This window comes from Perognathus longimembris, chromosome 3, assembly GCF_023159225.1.
Source record: "Perognathus longimembris pacificus isolate PPM17 chromosome 3, ASM2315922v1, whole genome shotgun sequence".
NCBI classification, from domain to species: Eukaryota; Metazoa; Chordata; class Mammalia; order Rodentia; family Heteromyidae; genus Perognathus; species Perognathus longimembris.
Genome location: NC_063163.1, coordinates 80,753,694 through 80,767,119, shown reverse-complemented (window position 1 = coordinate 80,767,119; position 13,426 = coordinate 80,753,694). Strand labels below are relative to the sequence as shown.

Here is a 13,426-nt window from a genome sequence, read left to right as displayed (position 1 = left end):
TTTTTCTATACATGTGGTGCTGAGGAATTGAACCCAGGGCTTCATGTATATGAGGCAAGCACTTTACCACTAGGCCATATTCCCAGCCCCTTCTTGAGCCTTTGGACTCACACTATTGGCTCCCTCGGTGTGACTCACACTAAATCACATGACTGACATTCCTGGGCCACCAAGTTGCAGGTGGTATATTATGGGATATCCCCAGTCTCCATAATCACATAAGCCATTTCCCATAATCGAACTCCTCTCTCATATCTACATAAATTTCCTATTGTTTCTCTGGGGGAATCCTGACTAATACTCAGGTATGCTCAATATTAAAATCCCTGGACTCTTTTTTTTTTTTTTTTTCCTCCAGGTCCCAGGGGCTTAACCTCAGGGCCAGAGGTCAGAAACTTTCACAAACATTAGTTTAGAGCCTGGTATTACAACATTTCTCTATTTGCTTCCCTGGTTATAAAACAGAAGGGAAACTGCTCCTAGGAATTCCTGAGCCTCTCTGTGTTCAAGGCTAGCACTTTTATCACTTGAGCCACAGCGCCAGTTCTTTTTAGTAGTTTATTGGAAATAAGAGTCTTGTGGACTTTCTCTCCTGGCTGGCTTTGAAAATGAAATCCTCAAATCTCAGCCTCCTGAGTAGGTAGGATTTCAGGTGTGAGCCACTGGTGCCTGGCTATCCCTGGACTCTTACAAGCTGTTAAATTATTTTTTAATTGCCTAAATTAATTTGAATTGAGTATCTGTTACAACTCTGTGTCCGTGTTTTTATGTTCTAAGCAGGAATGGATGATTGGCTAGAAAGTTGAAGGCATTCACTAGGGTGTTCAAGCCCAGGCTGGACAGAACAGGAAGGAAGGCCAGAGTGTAGAGGAAACGCAAGGGTTAGTAGTTCAAAGCCCTTCTTCCGCAAAACCCTGGAGTTCCTTTCCCTAAATCTCTCCTTGGCACTTGATCAAAGTCATTGAGTTCCTCCTGGGTTCCCCTCATGATACTGGGCTTTCATCCAAAGGCCCCTGATGTCCTCTATTGGGAGGCAGCAAACTAGGAGCCTTTATCCATCACCATCATCAAAATTCATGTCATTACATTCAAACAAAGCAGATCAACTCCCAGGGGTATGGATTTTATACACTTTTCCCTTGTGATATCTAAGGAAGGAAACTTAGCCAAAGGTCAGAAACTTTCATAAACATTAGATTACTGCCTAATATTACAACATTTCTCCATTGGCTTCCCTGGATATAAAACAGAGGGGAAACTGCTTCTAGGAATTCTGGCCCCCATAGATAAACAGACATTGTCATGGAAAAATATGCAAATGTATACATAAAACATAAATGAATCCTATTGGCCAGAACTTAATCGCAAGGCTACAGCCAGCTGCAAAGGGGACTGGGAAATGTAGTCTTTAGCCTGAAGCAGTGTACCTAGCTAAAAATTCATAGTAAAGAAGAAAGGGGTAAGTATATTGGAGGAAAATAGAAATTGCGTTCCATTCATTCTTTGGTTTTGCTATTTAGACTAGGAGTCTACTCCTACTCTAATCTGGGCTATAAAAGGGGAACTGGGAGAGAACTAATAACAGCTGGCTCATGCAGTTTACAGTCTATCATTTGGGGCCTCAAATGCATCCATTTTTTACCCCTGTGCCTAGCTCCAGCTCAGACTAGCATTATGTCTCCCTGGACCATAAACAACCTTCTACTTTTGTCTCTCTTCCCAAAAAGCCTTTCTGTCAATTCTTTTTTTTTTTTTTTTTTGGCCAGTCCTGGGCCTTGGACTCAGGGCCTGAGCACCATCCCTGGCTTCTTCCTGCTCAAGGCTAGCACTCTGCCACCTGAGCCACAGCGCCCCTTCTGGCCGTTTTCCATATATGTGGTGCTGGGGAATAGAACCTGAGAGCTTCATGTGTAGGAGGCAAGCACTCTTGCCACTAGGCCATATTCCCAGCATCTGTCAATTCTTGATCTTGTCAAGGTTTTCGCTCTCCTCGGGGCTCTGAGGATCCAATGCAGGACTGTCTTTCCCAATTAGCCCTGATCAATTTTTCATTTTCTTTTGTGTCAGTCCTGGGACTTGAACTCAGTGTCTGGGCACTGGTTCCTGAGATGCATTTTTTTTCCCTCCCCTGAAGGCTAGCACTACTATTTGAGCCATAGCAGCACTTCTGGCTTTTTGATGACTAATTTTTTGGGTTTTGTTGTTGTTTTTTTGCCAGTTCTGGGGTTGAACTCAGGGCCTGAGCACTGTCCTTGGCTTCTTTTTGCTCAAGGCTAGCACTCTACCACTTGAGCCACAGCGCCACTTCTGGCCTTTTCTATATATGTGGTGCTGAAGAATTGAATCCAGGGCTTCATACGAGGTGAGCACTTTCCACTAGGCCATGTTCTCAGCCCTGATGACTAATTGGATATGAGAGTCTCATAAGACTCATAAGCCAGCCTGGGCTGGCTTTGAACCTCGATGCTCAGATCCTAAGTTGCTAGGATACAGGCATGAGCTACCAGCACCCCCTCCCTGCCTTTTTTTTTTTTTTTGCCAGTCCTGGGGCTGAACTCAGGGCCTGAGCACTGTCCCTGGCTTTTTTTGCTCCAGGCTAGTAGTCTATCACTTGAGCCACAGCGCCATTTCCAGCCTTTTCTGTTTATGTGGTGCTGGGGAATTGAACCCTGGGCTTCATGCATGCCAGGCAAGCAATCTACCAGTAAGCCACATCCCCAGCAGTCCTCTCCCTGCCTTTTTAACATCAGCCTGTGTTCACAAGGGCTTTACATTTTTAAAATTTTTATTAATTTACTTTATTGTTATTATAGAGGTAATATACAGAGGGGGTTACATTTACATATATCACCAGTAAGTACATTTCCTTTCATATAGTGCCATTTGTTCCATCATTCACTTTTTTTAAAATTCACATATATTGCTCACAGGGATTTCCATATGTTTATCAGAGGCTGAGTCAGTCAGGGAGAATTGCCAAAACTTTATATTTTATTTTGTTTTATTTATTCATTTTTTGATTGGTTGTAGGGCTTGGACGCGGGGTCTGGGTGCTGTCCCTGAGCCTTTTTGTGCTCAAATCTAGCACTCTACTACTTGAACCACAGCACCATTTCTGGTTTTTGAGTGGTTAATTGGAGATAAGAGTCTCACAGAGATGTTCCTGCCTAGGTTGGCTTTGAACCAGGATCCTTAGATCTCTGTTGGGGATTCAGCTTTGGCCTTGAGGGGGGAAGGGCAAGGAGAGCGATCCCGAGATGCTGCCCTTCCCCCAGCCCTGGGGCAGTGTGGAAGCAAGCCACACCTATCTGGGTCCGGAACCAGAAGGGGTAGCTTTGTGACCAGCCCCCCAACTTCTCGCCAGCGAACACGAGTGCTCCCCTTTAGCGGGCTTTGCCCAGGGGGCGGTACTATGGGAGTGATGTTAGCCCATGGGGGGTCCTGGGGAGCTGCCCTTGGATGGACAAGCTTGCCGGCCTATCACCAGCTCTTGGTCTATCACCCCTTTCCTCCTCATCTCTGCTGGTATAAGTTGTTATCCCCTCCCTTTATTAAACCAGATTGCTCTTCAAGCTTTCTCCGAGACTCGGTGTGCGCCTGGCTTCCTTGGTGGGTAAGGAGGGAGGAAAGGGGATCTTGTTCGGCCACGTGTACCTGAGGCCTACCCTAGCTCCCCCACTCCACCTTGGTTTGCCTGCAGGTCAGGCAGACAGGGGAGAGGGTGAGAAAGGGAGCACAGATAAGGGAGTAAGCTTAGCATCCCCGTGCCAGGGGAGATAAATCTAGCCCGGCAGATCTCAGCCTCCCAAATAGCTAGTATGACAGGTGTGAGCCACCAGCACCTGGCTTGCCAAAACTTTTCTAGTCTAAGAAGTTGCTAATGATGCTGATTCTGTTGGTCTGAGATTTGCACTTGGAGATGGAATGACTTGGGAGTTGGAATGTTGAAGGCTGAAAACACAGAAGCTGGGGGAAAAAGACAGCTGACTGGGTGCAATGGAGCTGTGACCCAGCTTCTGGAGTTGCAAGCGTTGGAATAGCTGGTGTGCTTTTGAATAATGGAGGATGCTAGAGGGACAAGCAAAGTCTCTGTTCAATTATCAAGAGCTCTGAATATCAAGCAAAACAATGTGAACTTCATTCTCCAGGTGATGGGGAGACACAGGAGAATTCTAAGAGAGGGATAGATTCATATGTAGAATGAGTACAGTATCTAGTATAGTCATATTAGAAAGAATATGGTTATTTGGGCTGGGGATATGGCCTAGTGGCAAGAGTGCTTGCCTCGTATACATGAGGCCCTGGGTTTGATTCCCCAGCACCACATATACAGAAAACAGCCAGAAGTAGCGCTGTGGCTCAAGTGGCAGAGTATTAACCTTGAGCAAAAGGAAGCCAGGGACAGTGCTCAGGCCCTGAGTCCAAGGCCCAGGACTGGCCAAAAAAACAGAAAAAAACAAAACAAAAGAATATGGTTATTTGAGTGGAAAGAGCATAGGAAGGGGGAGGGGCTGGAAAAGCGTCCAGATGTGGGCACCCCCCTGGGACTGGGTGCTTTTCAGCTTCTCCTAATGAGAATGATGGTATCACAGTCCTTGATCTTCAGGTCTGCAAGGCTGCTACGCCGATTCTTCAGTTCTCGGCCCTGGAACTTCAATATCTGATCCTTCACACCTGGTCCTCCATCTTGTTCAATAAGCATTTTCAAGCCAGAAACAGTGTCATCAGGGTCGATGGCATAAGGCCTGCTCTGGCCACTGGGCTCCTTCACATAGACCTGGATCTGAGGAGGGAAGGTCTCCAGTGCCCAGACAGTCACCTTAGAGAAAATCCCATAATCTGCTAGGGTCTTCTGGGAGCTGAGCAGTTGCCTGTTCCCGTCTGTCTCCAGGAAGGAGAGGCGAAGCTGACCTTGGAGAACACTTGCCTCCTTGATCTCTGCCTTCATCTTCCAGATGGCCCTGTAGGGGTCCACACAGAGTGACAAAGCTTTTCCCCCTCTCTGTTTCACCGTCACCTGCACGTCCCTTGCTCTCTGGAGGGGAGGGAAAAACAGATGGTCAGGACTGTCTATTGTCTCTTCTCTCCAAAGCCTCTCCTTGCTGGCTACTGTTGATATCATTTATTCTTTATGTGATACTATCAAAAAATAAAAGAAGGGGCTGGACTGGACACTGATGGCTCATGCCTGTAATCCTGGCCTCTTCAACCTTGGCAGACAAATTAGAGACACTCTTATCTATTAACCGGCAAAAAGCCAAAAGTAGAGGTGTGGCTCAAATGACAGAGCTCCAGCTTTGAGTGAAAAAGCTAAATACAGGGTTCAAATCCTGAGTTCAAGTCCCAACACTGGTACAAAAACACAAAAGGATAAGGAAGGAGGAACTATTAATAACTATAAGGAACAACAGGCAGAAGATTGTCCTAAGCAGAGGAAGCTATTTGGTTGTCCTAGATTTACACTGGGTCTTGAACACCGAGTTACACTTTGTCCCTGGACTCACTCCAGCTAGAGCAACAACTAGTAACAGGTCTCCAAATGCGTCTATGTGGAACTAACTATTCCAAGTCTCCACCATCATGTGGTGATGACATTATGGCATATTACTGTATATTTGAGAGACTACAGCTTGGGGTCAAATGAAAAAAAAATCTGTGTCAGGCTCTGGGATGTACGGTTATTGCAATAGCAAAGTACACAGGGTAGTAGTTATAGAAAGTTCTTCCACTATTATTATTGTTGTTGTTGTGGGAGTGTTGGTCCTGTAGCTTGAACTCAGGACCTGAGCATTGTTCCTGAGCTTTTGTGCTCAAGGCTTAGCACTTTACCACTTAAACTTCAGAGCCCCTTCTAGCTTTTTTTGTTTTAGTGGTTATTTGGAGATAAGAGTCTTATGGACTTTCCTGCCCGGGCTGACTTTGAACCATGATCCTCAGATCTCAGCCTCCTGAGTAGCTAGGATGACAGGTGGAAGCCACAAGTGCCCAAATTCTCAATGCATTTGAAGTAAATTGAAAATACATGCAGACACATGCCCAGATGCTTGGGTGTGTTTGGCAGATCCACAGATGGAGTTGGTAAGTGAGTGCCCGAGGAGTGTTATTTCTTGGGGACTGAGGAGTGGAGATGGAAAGGATGTCATTTCTTGCTGCCCTCCCAGAAGCCTCCTGGTCTGCTGCATTCTCTGCCTATGGCTGCCTGGCTGGCTGATGGGTTCTAGTGAGGCCTGAGTGATCTGCCTTGCTTCCCTGGCTGTGTGCTGCCTTTGATACCAGACTCGGAATGTCCATGCAAGTTGCAGGCTGTGGCACAAGTGACAAGAGTCTCTGGGAGTAGCAAATTGAGAAGATTAAAATCTGCCAGGGAGCTCAAAGGCTCAACCCTCAACACTGAATTCCTACATACACTGGCTTCCTCTGAACACAGATCCCACACAGCAGGGACCTGTGTGTATGTGAAGCCATGCCAGGCTTTGCAGGCTGTGTGTCTGGGATGGCTGGAGGCCTGTGGTCCTCACTTGCATCTGTGGAAAGATCTGCTACATCTCTTGTTGAAAAGGCAAGAAGCTGCCTTTTTTGCTAAGCACTAAAGAGGAAACACAGGATAGGTCCATGTGAAGAATTCTCAGACTACCTTCTGAATTGCCTGTAGAATAGGGAAGATTGTCTGCACATTTTACATATGAAAACTAAACCCCACTGAGGCCTGGGTATTTGTGGAAGGAAAGAATTGCTCCCCTGGTTTGTTGGGATGTCTATGTGGAGAAAGTGCTGTCTATCCTTAGGGGTGCTGTGGAGAAAATTCATGTAGGGTTAATGTGAGGTTCAAACCGAGTCCTAATTATGGGATGGAGTCTTACCTGTACTTGCCAGCCTGGGCTGGAGAATCTTTTAAAGCAACAGACCTGCCATAGGCAGTTACCAGCTTCTTGAGACAGCAGGTCCCATCCTCTTCTCCTTCCCAGGTTGTTGGTGGGGTCAGCTGGATCTAGGATAACAGGCCTGGAGAGAGAAGCGAGATAGTGACCTCCAACATCCATGTCTGTGTGCATGCCTTTATGCAGGAAGACTGATGGCAACAGGAAGCTCTTGGGTCTGGAGGGAAGCCGTAACCGAAGTTAGCCTGGAGTGCATCTTACATTCTGATTGGATTGTTCTTTCTTGTACCAGAAGGTATATGTCCAGATGAGACGTCCAGAACTGCCTCAGCCTTGAAGGAGTGAACCTGAATTTAACGGTAAAGCCCTGGAGAGGGCAGGGTGGAGCAGTTCATGGAAAGGGACTCCGTGACAGAGAGAGAAGCTGGATCATGCCATATCAGAAGTTGTTTTTATTGTTGAGCTTTTCGGTTGCAAAGAAATGAGGACATTTCTTAAAAAAAAAAATTAAAGCTGCTCCTTAAAGCTGAAGGTGATACCATCAACACACTTACCTGGGATTTTTCAACTGTTGTTTGATGGTGTTTTTGACAACTTCATTTTGGAAGTTATAATATTTGGTCCAGTATATGCAGACGTCTTTATAATCTCTGAGGAGTTCCATCACAGCTATAAGCCCTTCATCCAAGCTGAAGTTTTCACTTTTGTCTGTACCCATTTCCCAGACATAGATGGTCAGGAGCTCCAGTGCATATTTTGGGGGCAATGCTTCTCGATATTTATGTTTCACATACTACAAATGGGCATGGGGAAGGGAGTGGGGAGGGGAGCAGAGAAAATAGATGACTTAAAATTTTTTGGTCATTCTGCTTTATGATGTAGCACAAACCATGAAATGGGGAGATGTAGAGGGAATTATGACCTGGGTGATTAAAATCTCAACCAAAGAGGAAGAACAAGTTTTTATGGTCCTTTTGGTTTCACCAACCCATGTTACTGGAGAAAGTAATAGAATATAGCAAATATAGGTTATTGGGGCTGGGGATATGGCCTAGTGGCAAGAGTGCCTGCCTCATATACATGAGGCCCTGGGTTCGATTCCCCAGCACCACATATACAGAAAATGGCCAGAAGTGGCACTGTGGCTCAAGTGGCAGAGTGCTAGCCTTGAGCAAAAAGAAGCCAGGGACAGTGCTCAGGCCCTGAGTCCAAGCTCCAGGACTGGCCAAAAAAAGCAAATATAGGTTATCATTGGAGAAAACAAAAAGATATGACAGAACAGACTGAAAAATGAAAGCAAAGGAGTAAAGTGAGATGCTCAAATTCCTTCTAATGTAATTTCAAAACATATGGCTGGGCTGGGAATGTGGCTTAGTGGTAGAGTGCTTGCCTAGCATGCACGATGCCCTGGGTTCAATTCCTCAGCACCACAAACACAGAAGTTGCTCCAGCCCTGAGTTCAAGCCCCAGGACTGGTAGAAACAAAAAAACCAACAACAACCAAAAAAATATTGTAATCTTAATTAGAATCCCAGTGATTTTTTTTGTGTGTGTGCTTTTACTAGGACTTGAATGCAAGGCCTGGGTGTTGTTCCTCAGTTGTTTTTGCTCAAAGCTGGTGTTCTACCACTTGAGCCATAGCTCCACTTCCAAGTTTTTGGTAGTTAATTGGAGTAAAGAGTCGCAAGACTGGGCTGGGGATATGGCCTAGTGGCAAGAGAGTTTGCCTTGTATACATGAGGCCCTGGGTTCGATTCCCCAGCACCACATATACAGAAAACAGCCAGAAGTGGTGCTGTGGCTCAAGTGGCAGAGTGCTAGCCTTGAGCAAAAAGAAGCCAGGGACAGTGCTCAGGCCCTGAGTCCAAGGCCCAGGACTGGCCAAAAAATATAAATAAATAAATAAATAAATAAATAAATAAATAAATAAAAAAGAGTCACAGGACTTTCTTTCCAACTATGATCCTCAGATCTCAGTCTCCTTAGTAGCTGGGATTAGATGTAAGCCACTAGCACTTATTATTCTCTTTTTTGTTTTTTTGTTTTTTTTGCCAGTCCTGGGCCTTGGACTCAGGGCCTGAGCACTGTCCCTGGCTTCTTCCCGCTCAAGGCTAGCACTCTGCCACTTGAGCCACAGCGCCGCTTCTGGCCGTTTTCTGTATATGTGGTGCTGGGGAATCGAACCTAGGGCCTCGTGTATCTGAGGCTGGCACTCTTGCCGCTAGGCTATATCCCCAGCCCTATTATTCTCTTTTTGAACCTAAGTTATATGTCAGGATAAATAATGAGTTAGAAGAGGTTGGACTGATAATAGTGTTTTTTGTTTTTTAAATTTTTTGGCAGAACTGAGGACTGAACTCAGGGCCTTGCACTTGCCAGGCAAGTGCTTTTCCACTGAGCTAAATCCTCAATCCTGATAATAGTTTTGTTGTTGTTGTTGTCAGTTGTGGGGCTTGAATTCAGGGCGTGGGCACTGTCCTGAGTCTCTTTGTGCTCAAGGCTAGAGCTCTACCACTTGAACCACAGCACCACTTTTGGTTTGTGGGAGGTTAATTGGAGAGAAGAGTCTCATAGGGAGTTTTGTGCCTGGGCTGGCTTTGAACCACAGTCATGGGATCTCAGCCTCCTGAGTAGTTAGAATTATAGGAGTGAGCCACCAGTACCTGGCTTGCTATCTTTTTCTTAAAATGTATTTTATTTTGGTGCTGGTAGTAGTGCTTGAACTTGGAGCCTTGGTGCTGTCCTTTAGCTTTTCCATTCAAGGCTGGTGCTCTACCACTGAGTTCCAGTTTGTCCCAGCCTCCTCTCCTCAGCCAGGCACTACTTCTTACCTGAAGGTACCAGTGCTTCACCAGCCGGAGGAGGCTCTTCAGTTTAACGGGACGGCTTTTCACAAAGTGTCTCTGGAGCTCTGTGAAGCTTGCTGAGAACTCCCCAGGATGGCCCGTGGTGGTTATTAAATTTTCATAGATTTCTGGTGCTGGTTTAGAGCTTGGGTCAAAGGATCCTGAGAAGAAGAAAGTACATTGCCAGGAAAATGAGGAAATCAGGAAGATATGCATATCATCTAGCATATTACATCATGCATAAATTATTTATTGTAACACCCTCTAAAGGATCTCCCTTCTTCCTTCCTTCCTTCCTTCCTTCCTTCCTTCCTTCCTTCCTTCCTTCCTTCTTTCTTTTTTTTTTCTGTCCATTGCAGGGCTTGGACTCATGGCCTGGGTTGTGTCCCTGAGCTCTTTGACTCAAGGCTAGCATTCTACTGCTTTGAGATACAGTGCAACTTCCATTTTTTTGTGTGGGTTCATTGGAGATAAGAGTCTCATGGACTTTTCTGCCCTGACTGGCCTTGAACTGCGATCCTCAGATCTCAGCTTCCTGAGTAGCTAGGATTAGAGGCATGAGCTACCAGCACCTGGCCATTCTTCTTCCCTTCTTTCCCTTCTACCTCCCTCCCTCTGTTCTTTACTTCTTCCCTCTCTTCCTCCTACCCCCAGCTGGTTACTCTGGGCCTAACCCATTGCCATTTTTACCCAGGGCATCAAAAGCTGGGATCACATCCACCCGGATGATGTCACTGCTCTTCCTGCACTGGACCCGTAAGGTCAGGGAGCGACGGGTCCCGTCCCCTCTGTGCGGGACCACACTGATGTCATAGGCCAGGCTTCTTCTGCAGCGCTCCAGTTTCTCCTCAATGAACTCGATGATGTATTCCCGGAGCTGCGCTTGATCCTCGAAACTGGAAAAGCAGCTTAGGAACAGAACGAGGTCTTGGTCTGAGTGGTGGTTTAGTGTGGTCCCCTTCCCTGAGGAACCTCCCTGTGGAGGATGACAAAGGCAGCTTTAACTTGTCTCCCAGGTTGACGGTGAAGCCAGAAGCACCCATTGGTAGGGCTTTTTGTGCAGCCCACCCAAAGGAATGGTCTCCATCATACATCGTAGCCATTGCGGGGGTACAGGTTGAGCATCCCAAATGGGAAACTCAGGAAATGTGAAATGCTTCCCCAATCTCTAACTTTGTGGGTGTTGACCTGACACAGGTGGAGAAATCCAGCCTGTGATGAGCTGTAGTGGAAATACAACTGCACTGAATATTACTTAAAACCCCTTTAGATGATGTTTTCAGGTTCACACTTCATGTTCTGAGGTCCCATTCTCAAGATAAGTATTCTAAAATCTGGGGTGGGGATCCAAAATCCAAACGCCCTGAGTTCATAAATGTCTTGGGTAAGGGCTTAGTTAACCTGTATGACAGCTTTCTCTTGATTCAGAAAAGTTAAATACCTGGAAAATAATTCAAAGGATCTAAATGAAATCTCTAGGACCTTAACATACTCTCCCTTTAAATCATGTCTGGTTTTGAACTATGATTTTTACATCCCAGCCTCCCTCCCTCACTAGTGCCTGGTTAAATTTTGATTGATGGTGACATGTTGAGTTATGGGGATGGAAATGTGACTTAGCAGTAGAGTGCTTGCCTAGCATGCACAAAGCCCTGGGTTTGATTCCTCAGCACCACATACACAGAAAAAGCCAGAAGTGGCGCTGTGGCTCAAGTGGTAGAGTGCCAGCCTTGAGCAAAAAGAAGCCAGGAACAGTGCTTAGGCCCTGAGTTCAGGCCCCAGGACTGGCAAAAAAAGAAAAAAAAAAGTTGAATTACAAGCCAGGTGCTGGTGGCTCATATCTGTAATCCTAGCTACTCAGGAGGCTGAGATCTGTCTGAGGTTTGTGTTTTGAAGCCAACCCAAGCAATAAAGTCTGACTCATTTCAAATTAACCACCAAGACAGCTGAGAATGGAGCTGTGGCTTAAGTGGTAGAGTGCCAATCTTGAGCAAAAAGAGCCCAGGGACAGTGCCCAGGCCCTGAGTTCAAGCCCTAGGATTAGCACACATGTGTGCATGCACACACACACACACACACAAACACAAAGTTGTTACATAGCTGGGCACCAGTGGCTCATTCCTGTAACCCTAGCTACACAGGAGGCTGAAATCTGAGGATTGAAGCCAGCCTTGGCAAAAAAAAAAGTCCAGTTAACCACCAAAAAGTTGGAAGTGGAGCTGTGGCTCAAGTGGTAGAGCTCTAGATTTGAGCAAACAAGCTCAGGAACAGTGCCCTGAGTTCAAGCCCCCTGCCCCCTTGACGTTGTTACAAATGAGCACTTTTCAGGAAAACTGTATGAATACTGAATTACCTGGTCAGGCCCTGAAAACCCATTGAATTTACCAAATGCTTTCTGGTATTACCTAATTACAAGGTAGTTTCTAACAGTCAGTATCATTTTACAAGATAGATAGTCTCCTCCTCCCCCTCCTCCTCCTCCTCCTCCTCCTCCTCCTCCCCCTCCTCCTCCTCCTCCTCCTCCTCCTCCTCCTCCTCCTCCCCCCTCCTCCCCCTCCTCCCCCTCCTCCTCCCTCCCTCCCTCCCTCCTTCCCTCTCTTCTTTTTGCCAGTCCCTGGGCTTGAACTCAGGGGCCTGGGCTCTGTCCCTGAGCTCTTCAGCTTAAGGCTAGCACTGTACCACTTGAGCCACAGCTCCACTTCTAGCTTTTTCTGTGTATGTGGTACCGAGGAATCGGAACCCAGGGCTTCATGCATGGTAGGCAAGCACTCTCCCACTAAGCTACACTCCCAGCCTTAATGTGGAGTTTCTTAAGAAACAAGCATAACGTTTTTTAGGGTCCTTTTACCCATTTTCCACCTGACTCCTTGACATTAAGATCACTGACTCTCATCACCACCACCAGCCACCACCATCATCTTAATTTTTCGGCTCCACAGAATCATTTACTACATTTCTTTATGCTTTATTCCATTTATGGCCCATAAGAATCCTAGGAGACAGACTCAGAGAGATAAAGTGACCCTCCCCCCCCCCCGCCGCCCCCAAGATCCCACAGCATCTGAGCTGAGACCTAAACCCCAGGATCCTGAGGCTCACCTTTACCACCTTCAGGACCCTGACTTCTTGGTCCAGCACCAGCTCATCACGGAAACATTGGTCGCGAAAGAAGCGCTCGATTCTATGCCAGACATCCTGACTTTCCTCCTTCCAGTCCCTCTGGGGCTGGAGATTTTTTTTCAGGAAGGTGTCCAGCATACTCCCAAGGGTCGAGTACAGCTCCATCTCTGCAGGACCCCGCTGCCCCCTGGGGATAAATCCTCTGGGTGCTGCCCACTACCTTTCAGCCTCCTCCAGTGGCTCTAGGGTTCGGGACAGACCGGGAGGCGGAGGGGGCGTGTCCATGGGCGTGTCCGAGGCGGTGATGGGGCGGAGCTGACCGGATGTTTTTTTCCTGATAGGACAACCCTCCTTTTTCCCCTCCCTCTCGCTCCTCCTCCGCCCCCCCCCCCCCACCCGGCCCTTTTCCTAGGAGCTTTTCGGAGAGAGGAAATCGAAACTGAAGACAAGATTCCCTTTCTCCTTCCCTTCCCAGGCTTTTCCAGGCACAGCTGACAGCGAAATGAGCTCAGCCTGGGAATCTCCCACAAGGTTTTGGATCTGGTCTCCCAATGCTTCTGTCACCAGATATAGGGGAAAGTT

General features: G+C 46.8%; 1 protein-coding gene across 2 annotated transcripts; it reads right to left on the bottom strand.

Moving 5' to 3' along the window:
- Positions 1-4,440: 4,440 nt before the first annotated feature.
- LOC125349041 (2'-5'-oligoadenylate synthase-like protein 2) lies at positions 4,441-13,078 on the bottom strand. 2 transcript variants are annotated; one of them, XM_048342814.1, is made up of 6 exons: positions 12,824-13,078; positions 10,415-10,700; positions 9,710-9,885; positions 7,433-7,671; positions 6,861-7,002; positions 4,441-5,035 (listed from the first exon to the last, which is right to left on the bottom strand). In XM_048342814.1, the coding sequence occupies exons 1-6, from the start codon at positions 13,007-13,009 to the stop codon at positions 4,559-4,561; spliced, it is 1,506 nt and encodes a 501-aa protein (XP_048198771.1). In that variant the 5' UTR covers positions 13,010-13,078; the 3' UTR covers positions 4,441-4,558. The 2 variants fall into 2 exon arrangements, with proteins under 2 accessions (XP_048198771.1, XP_048198772.1); XM_048342815.1 differs by lacking the exon at positions 10,415-10,700 and having other exon boundaries at positions 12,824-12,910.
- Positions 13,079-13,426: the final 348 nt, after the last annotated feature.

Coding starts and splice junctions, on each gene's coding strand:
- LOC125349041 (XM_048342814.1), bottom strand. CDS start 13,009: ATGGAGCTGTACTCGACCCTTGGGAGTATGCTGGACACCTTCCTGAAA. Junction 7,003..7,432: donor CAACAGTTGAAAAATCCCAG/GTAAGTGTGTTG, acceptor TTCTCTCTCCAG/GCCTGTTATCCTAGATCCAG. Junction 5,036..6,860: donor GCCCAGGCTGGCAAGTACAG/GTAAGACTCCAT, acceptor CCTCCCCTCCAG/AGAGCAAGGGACGTGCAGGT.